The sequence below is a fragment of the Salmo trutta genome, chromosome 10 (genome assembly GCF_901001165.1).
Source record: "Salmo trutta chromosome 10, fSalTru1.1, whole genome shotgun sequence".
NCBI lineage: Eukaryota > Metazoa > Chordata > Actinopteri > Salmoniformes > Salmonidae > Salmo > Salmo trutta.
In genome coordinates, this window is record NC_042966.1 from 21,853,769 (window position 1) to 21,871,286 (window position 17,518).

Genomic DNA, 17,518 nt, shown 5'->3' on the forward strand with positions numbered 1-17,518 from the left:
AGATCTCTACGGACAATTATTTTGACCTCATGGCTTGGTTTTTGCTCTGATATGCACTGTCAACTGTGGGACCTTATATAGGCAGCTGTGTGCCTTTCCAAATCATGTCCAATCAATTGAATTTGCCACAGGTGGACTCCAATCAAGGTTTCTGCCCTAGCACTACACAGATGATTCAAATAATCAACTTATCATCAAGCTTTGATCATATGAACCAGCTGTGTAGTGTTAGGGCAAAAAACTAAACGTGCACCACTTAGGGTCCCGAGGACCGAGTTTGGGAAATGCTGGTTTAACCTCTACGGGCTAGGGGGCAATATTGAGAATTTTGGAAAAAATATGTGCCCATTTTTAACTGCCTCCTACACCAACTCAGAAGCTAGAATATGCATATTATTGTTCAGGTTTGGATAGAAAACACCCTAAAGTTTCTACAACTGTTTGAATGGTGTCTGTGAGTATAACAGAACTCCTATGGCAGGCAAAAACCTGAGAAGGTTTCATGCAGGAAGTACCCTGTCTGACAAGGTGTTGTTGTTCTTGCTTCTGTTTATTGAAGAGTCAGGATCTTAGCTGTAACGTGACAATTCCTAGGGCTCCAATAGGCTCTCAGAGCCCGGGAAAAACCTGAACGATGACGAGGAAGCCTCAGGCTGAAACACAGAATCCCCTTTTCCAAGTGGCCCATCAGAGGACAATGGAATTAGGCGCGTGCGCGATTTGACCCTGTGCAGTATTTTCCTTCGGCTGTTTAGCTATTTGCAGATTCCCGGTCGGAATATTATCGCTTTTTTACGAGAATAATGGCATAAAAATTGATTTTAAACAGCGGTTGACATGCTTCGAAGTACGGTAATGGAATATTTCGAATTTTTTTGTCACGTTCTGCGCCATGCGCACGACCGTGATTTACCATTCTGATAGTGTCTAGAAAGCACGAACAAAACGCCGCTGATGGAACATAACGATGGATTATTTGGGACCAAACCTACATTTGTTATTGAAGTAGAAGTCCTGGGAGTGCATTCTGACGAAGAACAGGAAAGGTAAGACCATTTTTCTTATAGGAAATGTGATTTTGGTGAAGGCTAAACTGGGTGGGTGTCTAAATAGCTAGCCCGTGATGGCTGGGCTATGTACTTAGAATATTGCAAAATGTGCTTCATCCGAAAAGCTATTTTAAAATCGGACATATCGAGTGCATAGAGGAGTAATGTATCTATAATTCTTAAAATAATTGTTATGCTTTTTGTGAACGTTTATCGTGAGTAATTTAGTAAATTGTTAGTAAATTCCCCGGAAGTTTGCGGGGGGTATGCTTTTTCTGAACGTCACATGCTAATGTAAAAAGCTAGTTTTTGATATAAATATGAACTTGATTGAACAGACATGCATGTATTGTATAACATAATGCCCTAGGTGTGTCATCTGATGAAGATCATAAAAGGTTAGTGCTGCATTTAGCTGTGGTTTGGGTTTTTGTGACATTATATGCTAGCTTGAAAAATGGGTGTCTGATTATTTCTGGCTGGGTACTCTGCTGACATAATCTAATGTTTTGCTTTCGTTGTAAAGCCTTTTTGAAATCGGACAGTGTGGTTAGATTAACGAGTCTTGTCTTTAAATAGCTGTAAAATAGTCATATGTTTGAGAAATTGAAGTAATAGCATTTCTAATGTTTTAAAAATCGCGCCACAGGATTCAACTGGCTGTTACGTAGGTGGGACGAATTCGTCCCGCCGGTCCCATAGAGGTTAAACGTTCACACCCCTAATGAGAACCTGATTCAACATGAGAAATGGCCTATAGATTCATTGCTAGTTAGCCTAAATCCCCTGGTAAGTCAGTCAGTCAGACCTGTAGAACTGATATTCAGCGACACAGTCTGGGATTTTCCATGATCATTCACAGACACTGTCAGCTGACCCAATGAACACTTACAGTTACAGGTTGGGAAAAGTAGAGTGTGTTTGTGTGTGTGTGTGTGTGTGTGAAACCAAGGTGAACACCACTGCTCATGAACACATCTGCTCCTCGCACTCCCCCACGTGTCCTCACTCGCTGTGTCGCCTGAGCCAACCAGCGTGTGTGTGTGTGCCTGTGTGTGCCTGTGTGTGTGTGTGTGTGTGTGTGTGTGTGTGTGTGTGTGTGTAGGTGTGGTTAGCCAGGCCAGCCAGGCCCAGTGTTCTCGGAAGCGGTGCTCTTGGAAACACGCAGGGCAGCACGCTGGAACATGCTGAGCTCAGGCCAAGGCTCTTCTGATGTGGCTGACTGCCTGGCACTGTGACACACACAGAGAAAGGCACAAGGAAATACTATACACACACTGCTTGGCCTGAATCACAAGATGGCGCCGTGTGTGTATGTGTAGGTAATAACGTTTCTCGCATTATTACCTACAGTCCTAAATAACTTTTGGATATCAGATCGCCGGTCACTCACCAGCATTTTGACCAGAAATGTGACTTTCCTGAATTGGGTCCTATGTTCTTACCCAAGCCCCGAGGCATTTCCACTCATCCCTGGGGCTACGGAATGGGCTTATAGTCCGACTCCGGAGGCGTGCATACCATCCACTGCTTCCGAAATTATAACTTGTGAATGCTCAGTCCCTGGACAATAAAGTAGACGAGCTCAGGGCGAGGATCCCCTTCCAGAGAGACATCAGGAACTGTAACATACTCTGTTTCACGGAATCATGGCTCTCCCTGGATATATTGTCCTCGTTCATACAGCCAGCGGGACAGGAAGAAAGAACTCTCCGGGAAAAAGGTGGAGGTGTATGTTTTATGATTAACTACACATGGTGTGATTGTGGTAACGTACAGGAACTCATGTCCTTTTGTTCTCCAATGTGAGTAAGACATTTAAGCGTGTTAACCCTCGCAAGGCTGCAGGCCCAGACGGTATCCCTAGCCGCATCCTCAGAACATGTGCAGACCAGCTGGCTGGAGTGTTCACAGACATTTTTAATCTCCCAATATCCCAGTCTGTTGTCCCCACTTGCTTCAAGATGTCCACTACTGTTCCTGTACCCAAGAAAGCGAAGGTAACTGAACTACATGACTATCGCCCTGTAGCACTCACTTCTGTCATCATGAAGTGCTTTGAGGCTAGTTAAGGATCACATCACCTACACCTTACCGACACCTTAGACCCACTACAATTTGCATACCACAACAACAGATTCACAATTGATGATGCAATTGCCATCGCACTGCAAACTGCCCTATCTCATCTGGACAAGAGGAATACCTATGTAAGAATGCTGTTCATCGACTACAGCTCAGCCTTCAACACCATAGCACTATCCAAGCTCATCACTAAGCTCCAGGTGATGAAGGTAGGCAACAAAACCTCCACTACGCTGGTCCTCAACAAGGGCCCCCCACAAGGATGTGTGCTCAGCCCCCTCCTGTGCTCCCTGTTCACCCATGACTGCGTGGCCATGCACATCCCCATCATCATGTTTGCAGACAACACAACAGTGGTAGGCCTGATTACCAATAACGACGAGACAGCCTAGAGGGAGGAGGTGAGGGCCCTGGCGGAGTGGTGCCAGGAAAATAACCTCTCCCTCAATGTCAACAAAATGAAGAAGCTGATTGTCGACTTTAGGAGACAGCAGAGGGAGCACGCACCCATCCACATTAATAGGGCAGCTGTGGAGAGGGTGAAAAGCTTCCAAGTTCCTCGGCGTGCACATCACTGACAACCTGAAATGGTCCATCCACACAAACAGTGCATTGAAGAAGGAGCAACAGCGCCTCTTTAACCTCAGGAGGTTGAAGAAATGTGTCTTGGCCCCTAAGACCTTAAAAAACTTCAACAGATGCACCATTGAGAGCATCCTGTCGGGCTGAATCACTGCCTGGTACGGCATGTGCACCGTGCGCAACCGCAGGGGTCTACAGCCCTCAGTATCACAGGAAGGCCAAAAAGATCAAAGACCTCAGCCACCCGAGCCATGGGCTGTTCTCCATCTAGAAGGTGGAGACATTAGAGGTGCATCAAAACTTGGACCTAGAAAACAGCTTATATTCCCAGGCCATCAGACTGTGAAATAGTCACCACTGGCCGGCCTCCGCCCAGTACCCTGCCCTGAGCTTTAGTCACTGTTACTAGCCGGCTACCAGCCGGTACTCTACCCTGCACCTTAGAGACTGCTGCCCTATGTACATAGTCATTGAACACTGGTCACTTTAATAATGTTTACATACTGTTTTACCCACTTTATATGTATATACTGTATTCTAGTTAAGGCTCATCCTATATAACTAATGCTGTACACCTTTTCTATTCATATACTGTCCATAATGTCTATACACACACCATAATATACATTTACACTGAGTGTACATTAGCAACACCTTCCTAATATTGAGTTGCACAACCCCTTTTTCCCCCTCAGAACAGCCTCAATTCATCAGGGCATGGACTCTACAAGGTGTCTGAAAAGCATTCCACAGGGATGCTGGCCCATGTTGACTCCAATACTTCCCAGTGGTTGTGTCAAGTTGGTTGGATGCCCATTGGGTGGTGGACCATTCTTGATACGCACGGGAAACTGATAAGCATGGGGGGGGTTTGCATGTATAGTAAGGTATTACTGTACTGTTGGAGTTAGGAACACCCGCAATAACATCTGAAAAATATGTGTACACGACCAACAACATTTTATTTCATTTAAACAGATGTAGGCCTAGGCTTTGGAACTATGAGCAAGAACACACACACAGATACACACAGTCATACACTCACACAAACCTGGGGCACACTGCACATTCTCAATACGGGAAAAATAAATTGGATTTCAGTTCATTCCAATGAAAAAGTATAACTTGTTTCACCAGCCAAACAGACTGCCATAGACACAAAACTGATCTGTGTTACCAACTGAAAAGAATGATCTCTCTTCTCCAAATAATTCATCATCATTACCCTGTTATTACCCTACCCTACCCTGCTGGAAAACTAAGTGCTCCCCCTTTCTCTTCCCCCTTTTCTCCTTTCCTTATTTCTTCCCACTGTTGCTACCTCACTTCTTTCCTCCATTCCATCTCTTGACTTGCTTTTCTCTCCCTTCTTCCCTGGTGATAAACTGACCATGGTCCAGGGCCAGGCAGACAGAAAGGGATAGGACAATTTCTCTCCCTGCAGCCATTGCAACAGTACAGTCGTTGATGTTGTGATGATTTATGACTGTGATTGCGCATCTCTTACCATCTGACACACAACCAGTTATAGCGTAATGGAGACTTCAAAATACAGTTACGTGTGTGTGCTCCTGTTCTTCTATCCTCGTGGGGACCTAAAATCCCCCAAAGTCCCCACTACAGGGTTTCTGTTAGGAAAATGTGGCGCAGGACATTTGACCAGCAGCATTTTAATTTACCGGACTTTTTAGAAATTTACCGGACCCATATGCATTGGGTGCGTAACCTGATTAGGGCGTCCACCCACGGTGATCAGAATGACAGAAATCACATTTAGATTATAGTAAATTCATATTAACAGAACATGCAATGTGCGGTCCTTCTTACCTAATTCTGATGCACACTTTGATGTAAAAATAACTGTCCACATTTACTTTTCTTCAGCCAACAAGACGAGTAACTAACAGCAAAATCACAAGCCTATGTCAATCTACTATTCAACATAGTAGAAATGTTTACCTATTCTATTGGTCAGCTTGTCAAGAAAGAAATAGCCTATTCCAAACAGACTCTGGGACAGTTGGGGGACGATAGGTCCCAATATCATACAACCAGTAGGCCTAGATTACATTAAAAAAAAGTTAAAAGCAATGAGTCTGATGTAACAGATCAGAAAGTTCAGCTTAAAATGTTGATAAACTATTATTTCTTCACATTATAAATCGCAGCAATACACACAAGGCAGTAGGCAACTCGCGACTGTTCATTCCATATTGCAATTAGCGGGAAAACACTGTTGTCAAAAGCACATGCGAGCGGTTAGAAATGTAGAAAGCGCTAGCATGGGCTGCTTATATGACTAGGATTGTGCCTTTGGCTACTGGACAATGAAAGTTTATATAAAATAATTGCCTCCACGGATAGGCTGGGCTACTTTGAAGCAAGGTAAGACACGCCTCATAATATGTTGTAAAACGTTCTGGTTTCAAATAATTAAGTATATCTTTTCAAAATGCAAACTGCCTCCAGCTCATTGCAAAGTGGTGTGTGATGCGCTGATGAAGGCTGTCTTCCGTTGCCTGTGCGTTTGCTGTTTGAGATGCTGTAGCAGCAGCTCTCACGCTGTCTGACAGATTTTCCACTCGAAGGCTCTGTATCTGTATGCTGTACGTGTGTGATAAATAAGATACATAACAAATATACTGTACACACGTTCAGGTTTCAAATAATTAAGTATATATTTTCTTTTAATTCCACTAAATGTGAATGAATGAACCTATTGTCCGATAAGCATGACCAGTCAAATGTATTTACATTGACTATTATTTACATTAATTAAAGTATTATTTTGCAATGGGATTTTTTCTTCTTCTCCGGACAATTGGCTGGCGCCAGTTTTATTTATCGGCTTCTCAAAAATAAAATATCGGCAAAACGCTGCTATTACCGGCTAACGGAAACCCTGCTCCATAAGGATAGTAAAACAAGAAAATTCTACCTCGTGGGGACATTTCCCACGTCCCCACGAGGACAAAGGCTATTTTAAGATTAGGGTTTAGGTTTAGGGCTACATTTGAATTTAGGGTTAAAATTACAGTTCGGGTATTTTTGTATTTTATTAGGGTCCCCAATTAGCTGCTGCCAAGGCAGCTACTACTCTACCTGGGGTCCAAACAGGAAACAAAACACAACAAATAAAATATAATATACATAACACTACATAAATGAAAAATACAATGCAAAATATGTAAAAATGCCTGTCTCTTCACAGTCCCTGTTGTGCCGTAAGGTGTTCTTTTATCAGTTTTGTTCATCTTATTTTGCCTAGAATTTAATTTAAGGTGCTCCAGAGTTTTTAACTATCATTCTTTATATCATTTATCTTTGTTTGGGGTTAGGGTTACGGGTTAAGGTTAGGGTAAGGGTTAGTGTTAGGTTTAGAGGTTAAGGAAAATAGGATTTTGAATGGAAATCAATTGTCCCCACAAAGATAGAAAAACAAGTGCGTGTGTGTGTGTTAGTTATTGACTGTCTGCTTTGCTGGAGAGGGGTACTGAAAGCAACATCTCTGATCTATACCTCTATCTGGGCCTTACAACTGTAGTAATGTGAATGAAGCATCATGTGACCTGGGAAGAGGAAGTGGATTGACTTCCACTACAGCACATGTGACCGATAACTAACCTAGATAACCAGCTACACTAACAACCAGGAAATACAGTTTATAAAGGCTAATACTAATACAACATAACATAAGCCTGTGGATTTGACTACCAGGGGAAATTACTCACTCAAACACAAATATACAGTGTACAGACATGGATGTCATTGTTCATTCATGTCTGGTGTGATATTGTAGGTCTAAGGCAGGTCTAGATGATCAATGAACAAACCAATAGGCTCCATATGTCATTTTGAGGTCAAATGAACCACTCTCTACAATGCTGGCATTCACAGTCGTTGGCTAACTATCGTCTGGATACAGTGACGTAGTCAAGAAAGGATTGGACAGCAGAGCATGTTAAGAGTAGTTGAAAGATTATTTCCTGGCACTATGCATACTCTGAGGTTGTGAGGGAGGAGATGGAGGGATGGGGGAGGGAGAGAGGGATGGATGAATGAGGAGTAGTTTCTGGTAACTATATGCATGTGATTTTGTTTCTCGTGCGAATACAAATAGCGTTTGCTCTGAATAGCAGACACATTAATGCGCACGCGCACATACGTACACACACTTCACTGAGTCAGTGGTTTCACCATCTCCCATTCAGAAAGTCTCCCAGCTCATACCCCCAGAGACCGACACTATGGCCTCTGTCGAGGCTCTACCAAAACACAGCCAGATAGTTAGCTCTGTGTCCACAGCCTAACTAACTGGCCCCTGCTGCTCTGAAAGCGTCCATTTTGGGGAAGCCGGAGCCTGGCTTCCTGTTGGAATGTGTTGCGGTGGCACTGTTTGTATGGGCAGAGAGTGTGTGGAGAGGGAAACCACTGAGGGGAGAGCTGACGAGACACAACAAAGAGGCAAATCTAAACATGGCCGAGCACAGGCCGGCTGCTTAGGACCGGCGTCAGGAGGGGCAAGGAGGGGCGGGGGTAGTGTTCATTTTGGCAGCTATTTTAGATTTTGTTTTAATCTTAAAATAACTTTTTAGTTTTAATCTCATTTTTGTCATTTCATCCTTCTTAAATTTAAGTTATATAGAGCTTCTAATGTGATCAAAGCAAAAATAGCCTACATGAAAGTAAAAGGGAGTAAACATTGTTTCTAGTTGAGGTTAGTTACAAGTGCCCAGGCTTCGCATCAGTTCAAAAGATTGAATGGGAGCTGTGCGGGGGGGGGGGGGGGGGGGGTGCGGCAGATCAGCTCAATTAGACCGCGCAACTGAGATGTAAAACCCTGCCAATGAGGAGACTGCATGAAATATTCTGCATGGTCATAGTTATTGTTGATGAAATGAACACTGGGCCAGGGGGAAGAGACAGCCAAGGTGAGGCAGGGGGGAGCAGGAAGGAGGGTAGGAAGGGCAGCATGGAGGGCAGGGGGACTACCCAGACAAGAGTATGGCAAGTTTAGGAGTAAGTTTCCCCTCGCCACTGATCTGGAAGGCCTGTAGTTCTCCTAATGGTTAAGGTTAGGATTTAGGGAGGGAAAGCTGATCCTACTTAGACCCATTACTCATGCAAGCTCCTCACTGAGTAGTTGTCTCCTAACTTCACCATGGCTAGGCTAACTCTCACTTTAATGACAGACACAATGCTTGTCCCTAGGCCCTTTATATCAATATGAACAGGCTCAGAGAAGAGAAAGTCCACATTAAAGGGTCTGCTTCACGGCCTTTAGTCTTTGTGTTGTCAATTAGAGGATGCTTCATTAGTATTCTACCCATAGCCACACGACTCATTTGAAGCCTGTCATGTTCTCGAAAAAAAATATTGTGTACAAACACAAGCGCACATACTCCCACATACCATCCCTTTCCCTCTCTCTCACACACACCTCAAATACGTGTCTGTGCAAAGATGAACGTTTGTTTATGTTGTGGCAGGGGAGGCAGGGCACTCCTCTGGCTTTCTTTATTCTTTGCTAGGCTAAATCTACCATGTTTCACAACATAATGCAAGGAGAAAGAGGGGGGAGCTGCATTCTGCTAGTGGAGCCGGTTGATATTTAATTGGTCATCTCTGGCTGAAAAAAACTCATGGGTAGAATGTGTTGATTCTAGGGTAAATCATAATACAATTTAGACTTAATAAGGAGAATATTTTATAGTATAGTCTGGAACAGTTATCATCTCATCATACTGAGGATGAACATTTTATGGGAATTCATGAGCATAGACTAAAGAAATATATGGCGCTGAGCTTTTCCTGCATCCATCAGGTCTGTCAATCACAATAAAATGTGCCAGTCGGAGGAAATACTGGAGCAAAGTGGATTAAGTCTCTATAGCCAAGCTACGCTGATAAGCTCCAGGGAGTTGGCATTGGCAATGGCTGCAGCCTGCCATGAAGTCGACTAACACACACACAGGGATTTTTCTGCCATTGAAATCCTTGTGTGGGCGTTTTTTTCCAAGTCACCTAAGTCCAAACAGTGAAATTCATTTTTGGGATGGAAAAAAGCTTTCAGTGTAAACTTAAATTACTAAAACCAGATAAAAAGTATGTAGAAAAGATAATGGACCTATTTATTTTTTAGAATATAATCTTTGAGAATGTACAATTGTAAATTCCAAAAGTAATGAATTTAGCAGTATATCTAGAACACAGCAATTAGCCATGGAAAATGCATAGAATTTAAGAAAATTAGCTTTAAAACGACAACATTTTCTCTCAACTGCATGCAATTCCATAATGTGTGGAATTGCAGGAAATTTGCATTAAAACTGCAAAAATTTCTCTCAGCTCCATGGAGAAATATGTATAATTGCAGGAAATTGGCTTAAAAATTGAAAAATGTCTCTACACTGCCAAGATGGGGGCCTCTAAAATGATCTCTAACATTCAGCTGCGCAGGTGGGCCGACCGCTCACCTTGCCATGCCCAACACCTAAGCCCCTTTTTGATCCATGCTTCGTAAACAGCAGGTGTAGATTAACAGTGAAATGCTTACATAATGGTCCTTTTCCAACGATGCAGAGTTAAAAATAAAATATGTGTACAGAAATAGTGACACGAGGATGTAATACACAGTGAATAACGAACAACAACAACGAGTAAAAATAACATGGCTATATACATGGAGTACCAGTACCAAGTTGATGTGCTGGGGAATGATGGAACAGGTAGCTATGTACATATAGGTAGCAGTAAAGTAGGCAACACGATAGATAATCGAAAGAAGCAGCAGCCTGTGATTGTGAGTGTGTGTGAGTGTGTGTGAGTGTGTGGCATCAGTATGCATGTGTGTGCATGTTATGTGTGTGTGGGTTAGTGCTGTGCGATGAACCAAAATGTTATTTTTTTGTGAGCTCAATGTACCGTTTCTCTAGAGAGAAATCAAATAATTCACGAGAGAAAGTCAAAAACTATGTGGGACGCTGGGCTGAAGGGAGTTGTCATTTTTACTGAGCAAATATTCAACCTAGTTTAGCGCAGAAACATGGTACCACAATGACCATAATCCATTGCGCCTGTTCTTTCCGGCTCTAACAAAATAGGATACACTTTTATGCCAGCTACATTAGGTTAGATAAACACAGATCGCATAGACCGCATGAGAGGGGAATGTACACAACACAACAAGGAGAGAGGGAATAGAGACAGTTTGTGAAAGTATGCCTTGTCTACTTTGAAGAACTAGGTTAGCCTAAGACTGTATGGGGAGCACAGAGATAATGCTGTCTGGCTGGCTGCTACTGCCTGAGCAGAGATGAGGACTTTAAGGAATGAAAAATATTAAAGTCATCAAATACAATATAGTTATTTCCTATTGACATCTAACAAATGACAGAGACAATGGAATATATTCAATGTTTTGACAATTGAATGTTCACTATTTTTGGCTTTGGAATTTTCATAAAAAATAGGGATGTCGATATTTTTGGCCGATACCGATATCCAATATTTTCCTTGCCAAAAAACCTGATACCAATAACCGATATTTAAAATTCTTGAGTCCTTTCAAGCATTCTAGTACAGTTACATAGTTGAAACACACACAGACACACACATACACACACACTGACCCAAAAATTATTTTGTTGACATTTACAGTACGTATGTCCCCATTACCAGTAAAACATAATCAAAACATTTATTTCACTTACTTGCTGTGCTGTTTTGTTTGCTTAGTGGTTTTTGCTCAGTTGTTTCATTCTCAACCAGGATTTCATGATACATGTCAAACAGTGAAGTTTCAGCTCTGTCTGTCCGTGACTTCTTCTGTCGTGTCCTCCTCGGTGCGCACGGTCACTGTGTCTGTTTCCATATTGTCCAGCTGTGTCTGTAAGATTTCACGTAACCCTGTTTCTTGTCTGCATCGAAGTAGCGGTCCTTGTACCTAGCATCGAGCATGGTGGCGACACAGTAAAGAGGCTCAGAGGAAATGCCACTGAATCGCTTGTTCACAGCCTCTAGTAGAGTACTTTTGCAAGTTAACCCCACAGTCTGTGGGCAGTTTTGTTGAGCAGGCGTTTCAATGACATGACAGAGGGTATCACGTCTTCTGCAGACGCAGTTGATGAGCTTATTTCTGGAGTCAGTTGATCGAATGGAGCGTGTTCATGTTTCCAAGTTTCAAACACGTTCTCAAATGCCATTGAAATAGCAGCAGCTGTATGTGAACCAGCACATTTTTAAGCATGCAATACGGCTTTCCTCAGTACGAAATCCTCGTTGAACCACTATGCTGTCAGACTCAGAATGCTCATGGGGCTGACATCGCTGGTCCAAATGTCAGTCGTGAAGCTAATAGCAGTGAAGCCCATAGCAAGTAGCTCATGGATGTGGTTTCAACAATACTGTGTAACTCCGAAAAATAGCGCCTACTTGGTAGTGTGTACCAGGGCTCGAGGTGCTCGACCAGTCGGCGAAAGCCAACATCATCCACGATAGAGAACGGTTGATTGTCAAGGGCAATGAATTCCATTATCTTGGCGTTAATGGATTTCGCCTTTGAGTTGTCTTGCTGAAATGTTCTTACTCTTTCAAATGACTGCTCGACTTGAACTTGTTTAGTTGTTGGAAGTGTGAGCTTAATTTTAGTGGCTGAACGTCTGGGGGTGATGCACTTTCAAATGAGTAATTAGGTTTGTGGTATTGAAAGATTTCACTTTCTCCCCTCAGTAAATAATAGCAGCACAAATGTTGCATATGGCCTTTTTGTTATCTTCCTTTGAAACTTCAAAATAGATCCACACAGCAGACATTGTGGGCTAGGTTAGGAATGCTGTGTTGCACTTGTAGCGCTGTATTTTTTGTGGCGTCATTGCATCATCTACCTACGTTATACAGGTATGCACGTCAGCTTTGACATCGGTTTTGCACATCAGCGTTAAACTAGACATCGGGCCAATGCCGATGTTGGCATTTTTAGCTAATATCGTCCGATTCTGATATGCTTACCGATATATCGTGCATCCCTAATAAAACATCTCTAAAATCCTTTAAAGTCATTATTTCATAATGCATTTAATGTTCCCAAAAAAGATTTGAAACCAAAATTGAAAAACATTCTTATTTAAAAAAATAATCAAACCAAAACCAAACCAACCTCAAAAAGCACTAATCAGTCAGCACTAGTGTGTGTAGTGTGTGTGTGTGTGTGTGTGTGTGTGTGTGTGTGTGTGTGTGTGTGTTGGGGTGTCAGTGTAAGTATGTGTGAGTGTGTGGGTAGAGTCCAGTGTGTGTGCATAGAGTCAGTGCAAGAGAGTTAATGCAAAAAAGGGTCAATGCAGGTAGTCCGGGTAGCCATTTCATTGGCTATATAGCAGTCTTGTTTAGCAGTCTTACACAGGCCTACATATGGAAACACAGAGACAGAGAGCAAGCTGTTTTCTATTGAAATTGAAAAGTTCATTATTCTGTCTCTATGGATACAGCGATATGAAATACCCTCCACTGATATGATACAGGCTACTGTACACAAAGACGTGTACAAGCCAGGTTCACCCATATCTGAGCCTATGTTGACTTCCTAAATGAAAGTCATTTCAGGTGACACACATATAGGCTAAATAAAGGTTGGAGGGTAGACATATTGTTTCTGCACAGCTAATAGATGTTATCAGGTCTTGGTTTTATCGCTCCTACAGTGTTTTATTTTCAACCACAAAAGCTGCAGGTAAAACACTATATTCTCCAGCTTGAACATTGTTGTATGAATACACTGTACTGTGAGCGACACGCACCCACATAAAACATATCTGAAACCAATCATTGCATTCACAGACCAGCATGAACATTAAAATGTCCACTAGTATGGTGAGGCCACCTGACACCAGAGAATCTGGACAGACACATGAATGGGTTTCCACTCAACTCCAAACTGATCAACATTCCCCCAAATCCTTTATTTAGCCTATATATGTGTTCCAGAATGCAGCTGTTGCTAGATGCTGCCATGCCATGCAGCTCAACACAAAGGCTTATGTGCCACTGCGTAGGCAGTGCAGGGCGTGCAAAACCATAACAAGTGTTCTATAATATTCAGGCACTGTTGACAGACTGACTGACTGACAATTTTATGCTTGATATTTTGTTTACACTATTCCTAAAACATCACAGCTGCACTACATTATGTATGTAATACCGTTAGAACAACTCCTAATGATGTAATAAAATAGGCAGACAAATGGAATACAACATCAGCCTTCGTTTAACGGGAAATATACATTTCCCCCAGAAACATAAGGACATGGTGTTTGGGGCACACAGAATGTGGAATCCGTTCACGTGTATCCACCACTATGCAGTACACATATCACTGACATCTTCTTCCAATCCATCTTCAACATCCCTCTTTCCATTCCAAAAATCATCAACCTTCTAACCGAACGCAGGCTGTGCTGACCGAACCAACGTGGCCGCTGCTGCTAAACGCATGCCTCATGTGTTTATTTATGGAAACCCCGACTCCACAACATGGCCGACGTGTGCTTTGTTATTGTTACTACATCATCATAATTATGGGTCTTTACGCATCGTTTTCTAAGTAATTAATGAACTAAGAGAAGTCGTATCGGTACTATTGACACAGTTAGTAATAATATTGTAATAACACCATCATATTAAAAAGGATTAATTAGGGTGCATTCTAATAGGGAGCCCATACTCACCATTTGATGATGGTGACCGTACGGAATATTCGTTTCTTGAAAAAAGGCACTGAGGGCAGTCTAAAACAAACACAAAATCAAATATAATTTGATCAATTATATTTAGCCGTTACTACATACAACATGTATTTCAAAAATAAATATATATAAATACAAATTGTGTAGAGAATGATGTAATATATGTAATACAACAGTTTGTGTTTACAAAACATTCAGCACATAAACAATGGAGCTGAATCAAATTTGAGGTGAAAAATATATTCCGGTGTTATGTTCAGACTAAACAATCACGTGCAGTCAATACAAACGAACATTTATCTTCATTGCATAATAGCATTTTCTAGCCTCACCTAGCCGCTGCATGGGAACAGGATTAGCAATAGCTAGTATATTTAATCTCTAGAGTAAAATCTAACGGTAAACTTTTCCCAGTCCAGCCTCACTTCGTGGATACTATGGATATTTATAACATACATAAATACAACACAACAATTATATATAACAACAATAAATAGACGCTAGAAGTTGAGTTTAAAAGTGTTGATACTGATCTCTTTTCTTAATGTTCTTATGCAACGTCAAATATCAGCCATGATAAAAACGAACATCGCAGGCCAGTCAAAACTAAAAGTACTGTCTGCCACAATGGCAGTCAGACATAAACATTAGCTAGCCATCTCGCTACTGATCGTAAACCCCTTACCTCAAATTGCCAATGTGCCGCTTGCAAAAGCTGCTTCGCCTGATCTGCCGCACAACCTGCTGTCAAGACAAACTGGTTTATCATTACTTGGTGTTTGAGTTCCTCCATTTTGCGACGAAGCTTTATTCCTACTCACGGCTCGTAGTGTTGTGTCTGGACTTCGATATTCGTGGCTTTATTCCTCTCTTCTCTGTCTCAGTCATCCACCATTACAGCCGGTTGAGCAAACACAAATATTTACTGTAAGAGCGCTGATCAGAGTGTAAGTAGCGCCGCCTTGAGTGACACCAGCCGGTAGCCAATGAAGACAGAGCAGTGCAAATGGGATATGTATGCCACAAAAGTCCTGCCACCATACGAGCACCGCTGATGAAATTATTCCATTCTCTCAAATCACAAGACAAGATGGTCAGTACAGTGCAAAAACAATATGGAAAAGCTTGGAATTTAGACAGTTCACATGTTAATGGCAATATAATCTAGACTAATTAGGTTAAGTAATATCAAATATGAGAGGATTACCATGTCCCCCCAAAATAAGGATGTCTAATTTTTGTTTGTTTTGGACTACAAGTCCCGTGAGCCAACGCTTTGTTTGTAAATTTCTAGCACATACAGTGGTCCTGGGGGACTGAATTTTGTGAATGACGGCCACTCCTGTCCAATTCCCATACGCTCTGTGTCGCTATCTTGCCAAATATGGTAAACAAATCTTCCACCACCAATTACATTGCATGGAGTTACATTAACGACAGTCTCCGGCGGGTGTATTTAAAGTACATTCAGACGCGTCATGTCTGCGCAGTGAGGTCAATATTGCAGTCAAAACCACACAGCACAAGCTGTATTACCAATATACATTCACCAAATAATTTATGGCATGTTTATAAACAATGTGTTTAATATCCTGCTGTCATTTGAAATTAATCTCTCAGTGTTTTGTGCTATGAATAATTTGTGTTTATAATATGTGTATATGTTTCCACTGGCCTACTGTTTTTTTTTCTCTCTGTCCATCCACCATGCAACTCTATGCATTGAGCCTCTAGTTGGCTGACCCCTTTAGCTCTCATAAGAATACCCAATAACAACAGGCCCTGTTGCCTGTACTTAAAATTGCATTGATGGGGATGCAGGGTGAAAGGAAAATAGCACTGCAGCCACAGGGAGTAGACTGTGTGTAAATAGAATCCTCAATACCATCAATAAACTGCCAAGGATTGTGGGAAACCGGACACTGTAAACATCCTGTTATTGGCCTTGTGCTTATGGGCAGTCTCTCTGTGGGGACTTTAAAACAGAAGTGTATATGTGTGTGTGTGTGTGTGTGTGTGTGTGTGTGTGTGTGTGTGTGTGTGTGTGTGTGTGTGTGTGTGTGTGTGTGTGCTCGCGCCCACACGTTAGGCTTTGGAAATGGAGACACCTGCTGGTGAAATGGTCCTTTTGAGCAGTGCATTAGGTCAGAGCTCAAAATAAAATAGATTCCTATTACTGTATAGCCATCCTTAGAGCACAGCTAAACCCCAAAATTATAGTTTTGGACTCTCTATGAATATGGAAAATGTTGCCTCTTTTAGTACTGTAATTCCCTTTTTGTTTGATCTGCTTACCTTTATGAAGACCCTTTGATGACATCATAATTAGACCAAACACCCTGGCATGATTTCAGTTTCTTGAAAGAAAGTGGGCTAGACGTCATGCAGGACTAGGTGCATAATGATAGATTATAAGACATCCCCTATTACAATAGACCCCTGTCTGTACACTGTACATGTGCTGAATGCCATAGGCCTCTCTTGAGAAACACTGCTGCTGCCTTTCACAACAGTAAGAACAGCTGGTCAAACATTTACCCTATTTCACCAGGGCCCTTTGTGAATAAACTGAAACGAACCTGGAAGCATTTTGAAACCATGTGATGCCTCCTTCCTTCCGTGACAGACAGCAGCATGTGACAGCTGGATTGGCTTATCTCAGTTTTTACATGCAGTGATGCGACCCACTTCTCCTTTGACCCAGCATTCAGAGCTCTACTTTGCGCCAGATTTGTACAGGCAGCTAGGCCTACTGATTGTGAACCCCCTCTGCTATCCAGTCTTATACAGTCCTGGATGGTGCATGGACCAAAGGCTCCTTAGTACATGAATGTCCACTATTAATAGTGTAATGATTAAGAGACTGTAGTATTATCCCACCACTGCCACCAATGTAACAAATGAGGGGGAACAGCCAGCGCGGGGTTCCAACCACCAACCCCCTGTTCTGTGTCTTGGGAGAGGCATTAGTATAGGATTCTAAGGCCAACATACAGAGATTCAGAGAAACTACATCAGAGGCTAAATTAGGTCTGTGAAAGTGCAAAGATTGTGTATGTTGTG

The 17,518-nt window shown here is 42.2% G+C and overlaps 1 protein-coding gene across 1 annotated transcript in view; it reads right to left on the reverse strand.

Annotated features, from left to right (window-relative positions):
* ubald1a (UBA-like domain containing 1a) overlaps window positions 1-15,413 on the reverse strand; it is a 31,942-nt gene extending 16,529 nt beyond the window's left edge. The window contains exons 1-2 of the mRNA XM_029764898.1: window positions 15,141-15,413; window positions 14,438-14,497 (exon numbers count right to left, since the gene is read on the reverse strand). Of these exons, the coding sequence (XP_029620758.1) occupies window positions 14,438-14,497; window positions 15,141-15,248 (168 nt within the window). The 5' untranslated portion in view covers window positions 15,249-15,413. The remainder of the gene's footprint in view (window positions 1-14,437; window positions 14,498-15,140) is intronic.
* Between the last annotated feature and the right edge of the window lie 2,105 nt (window positions 15,414-17,518).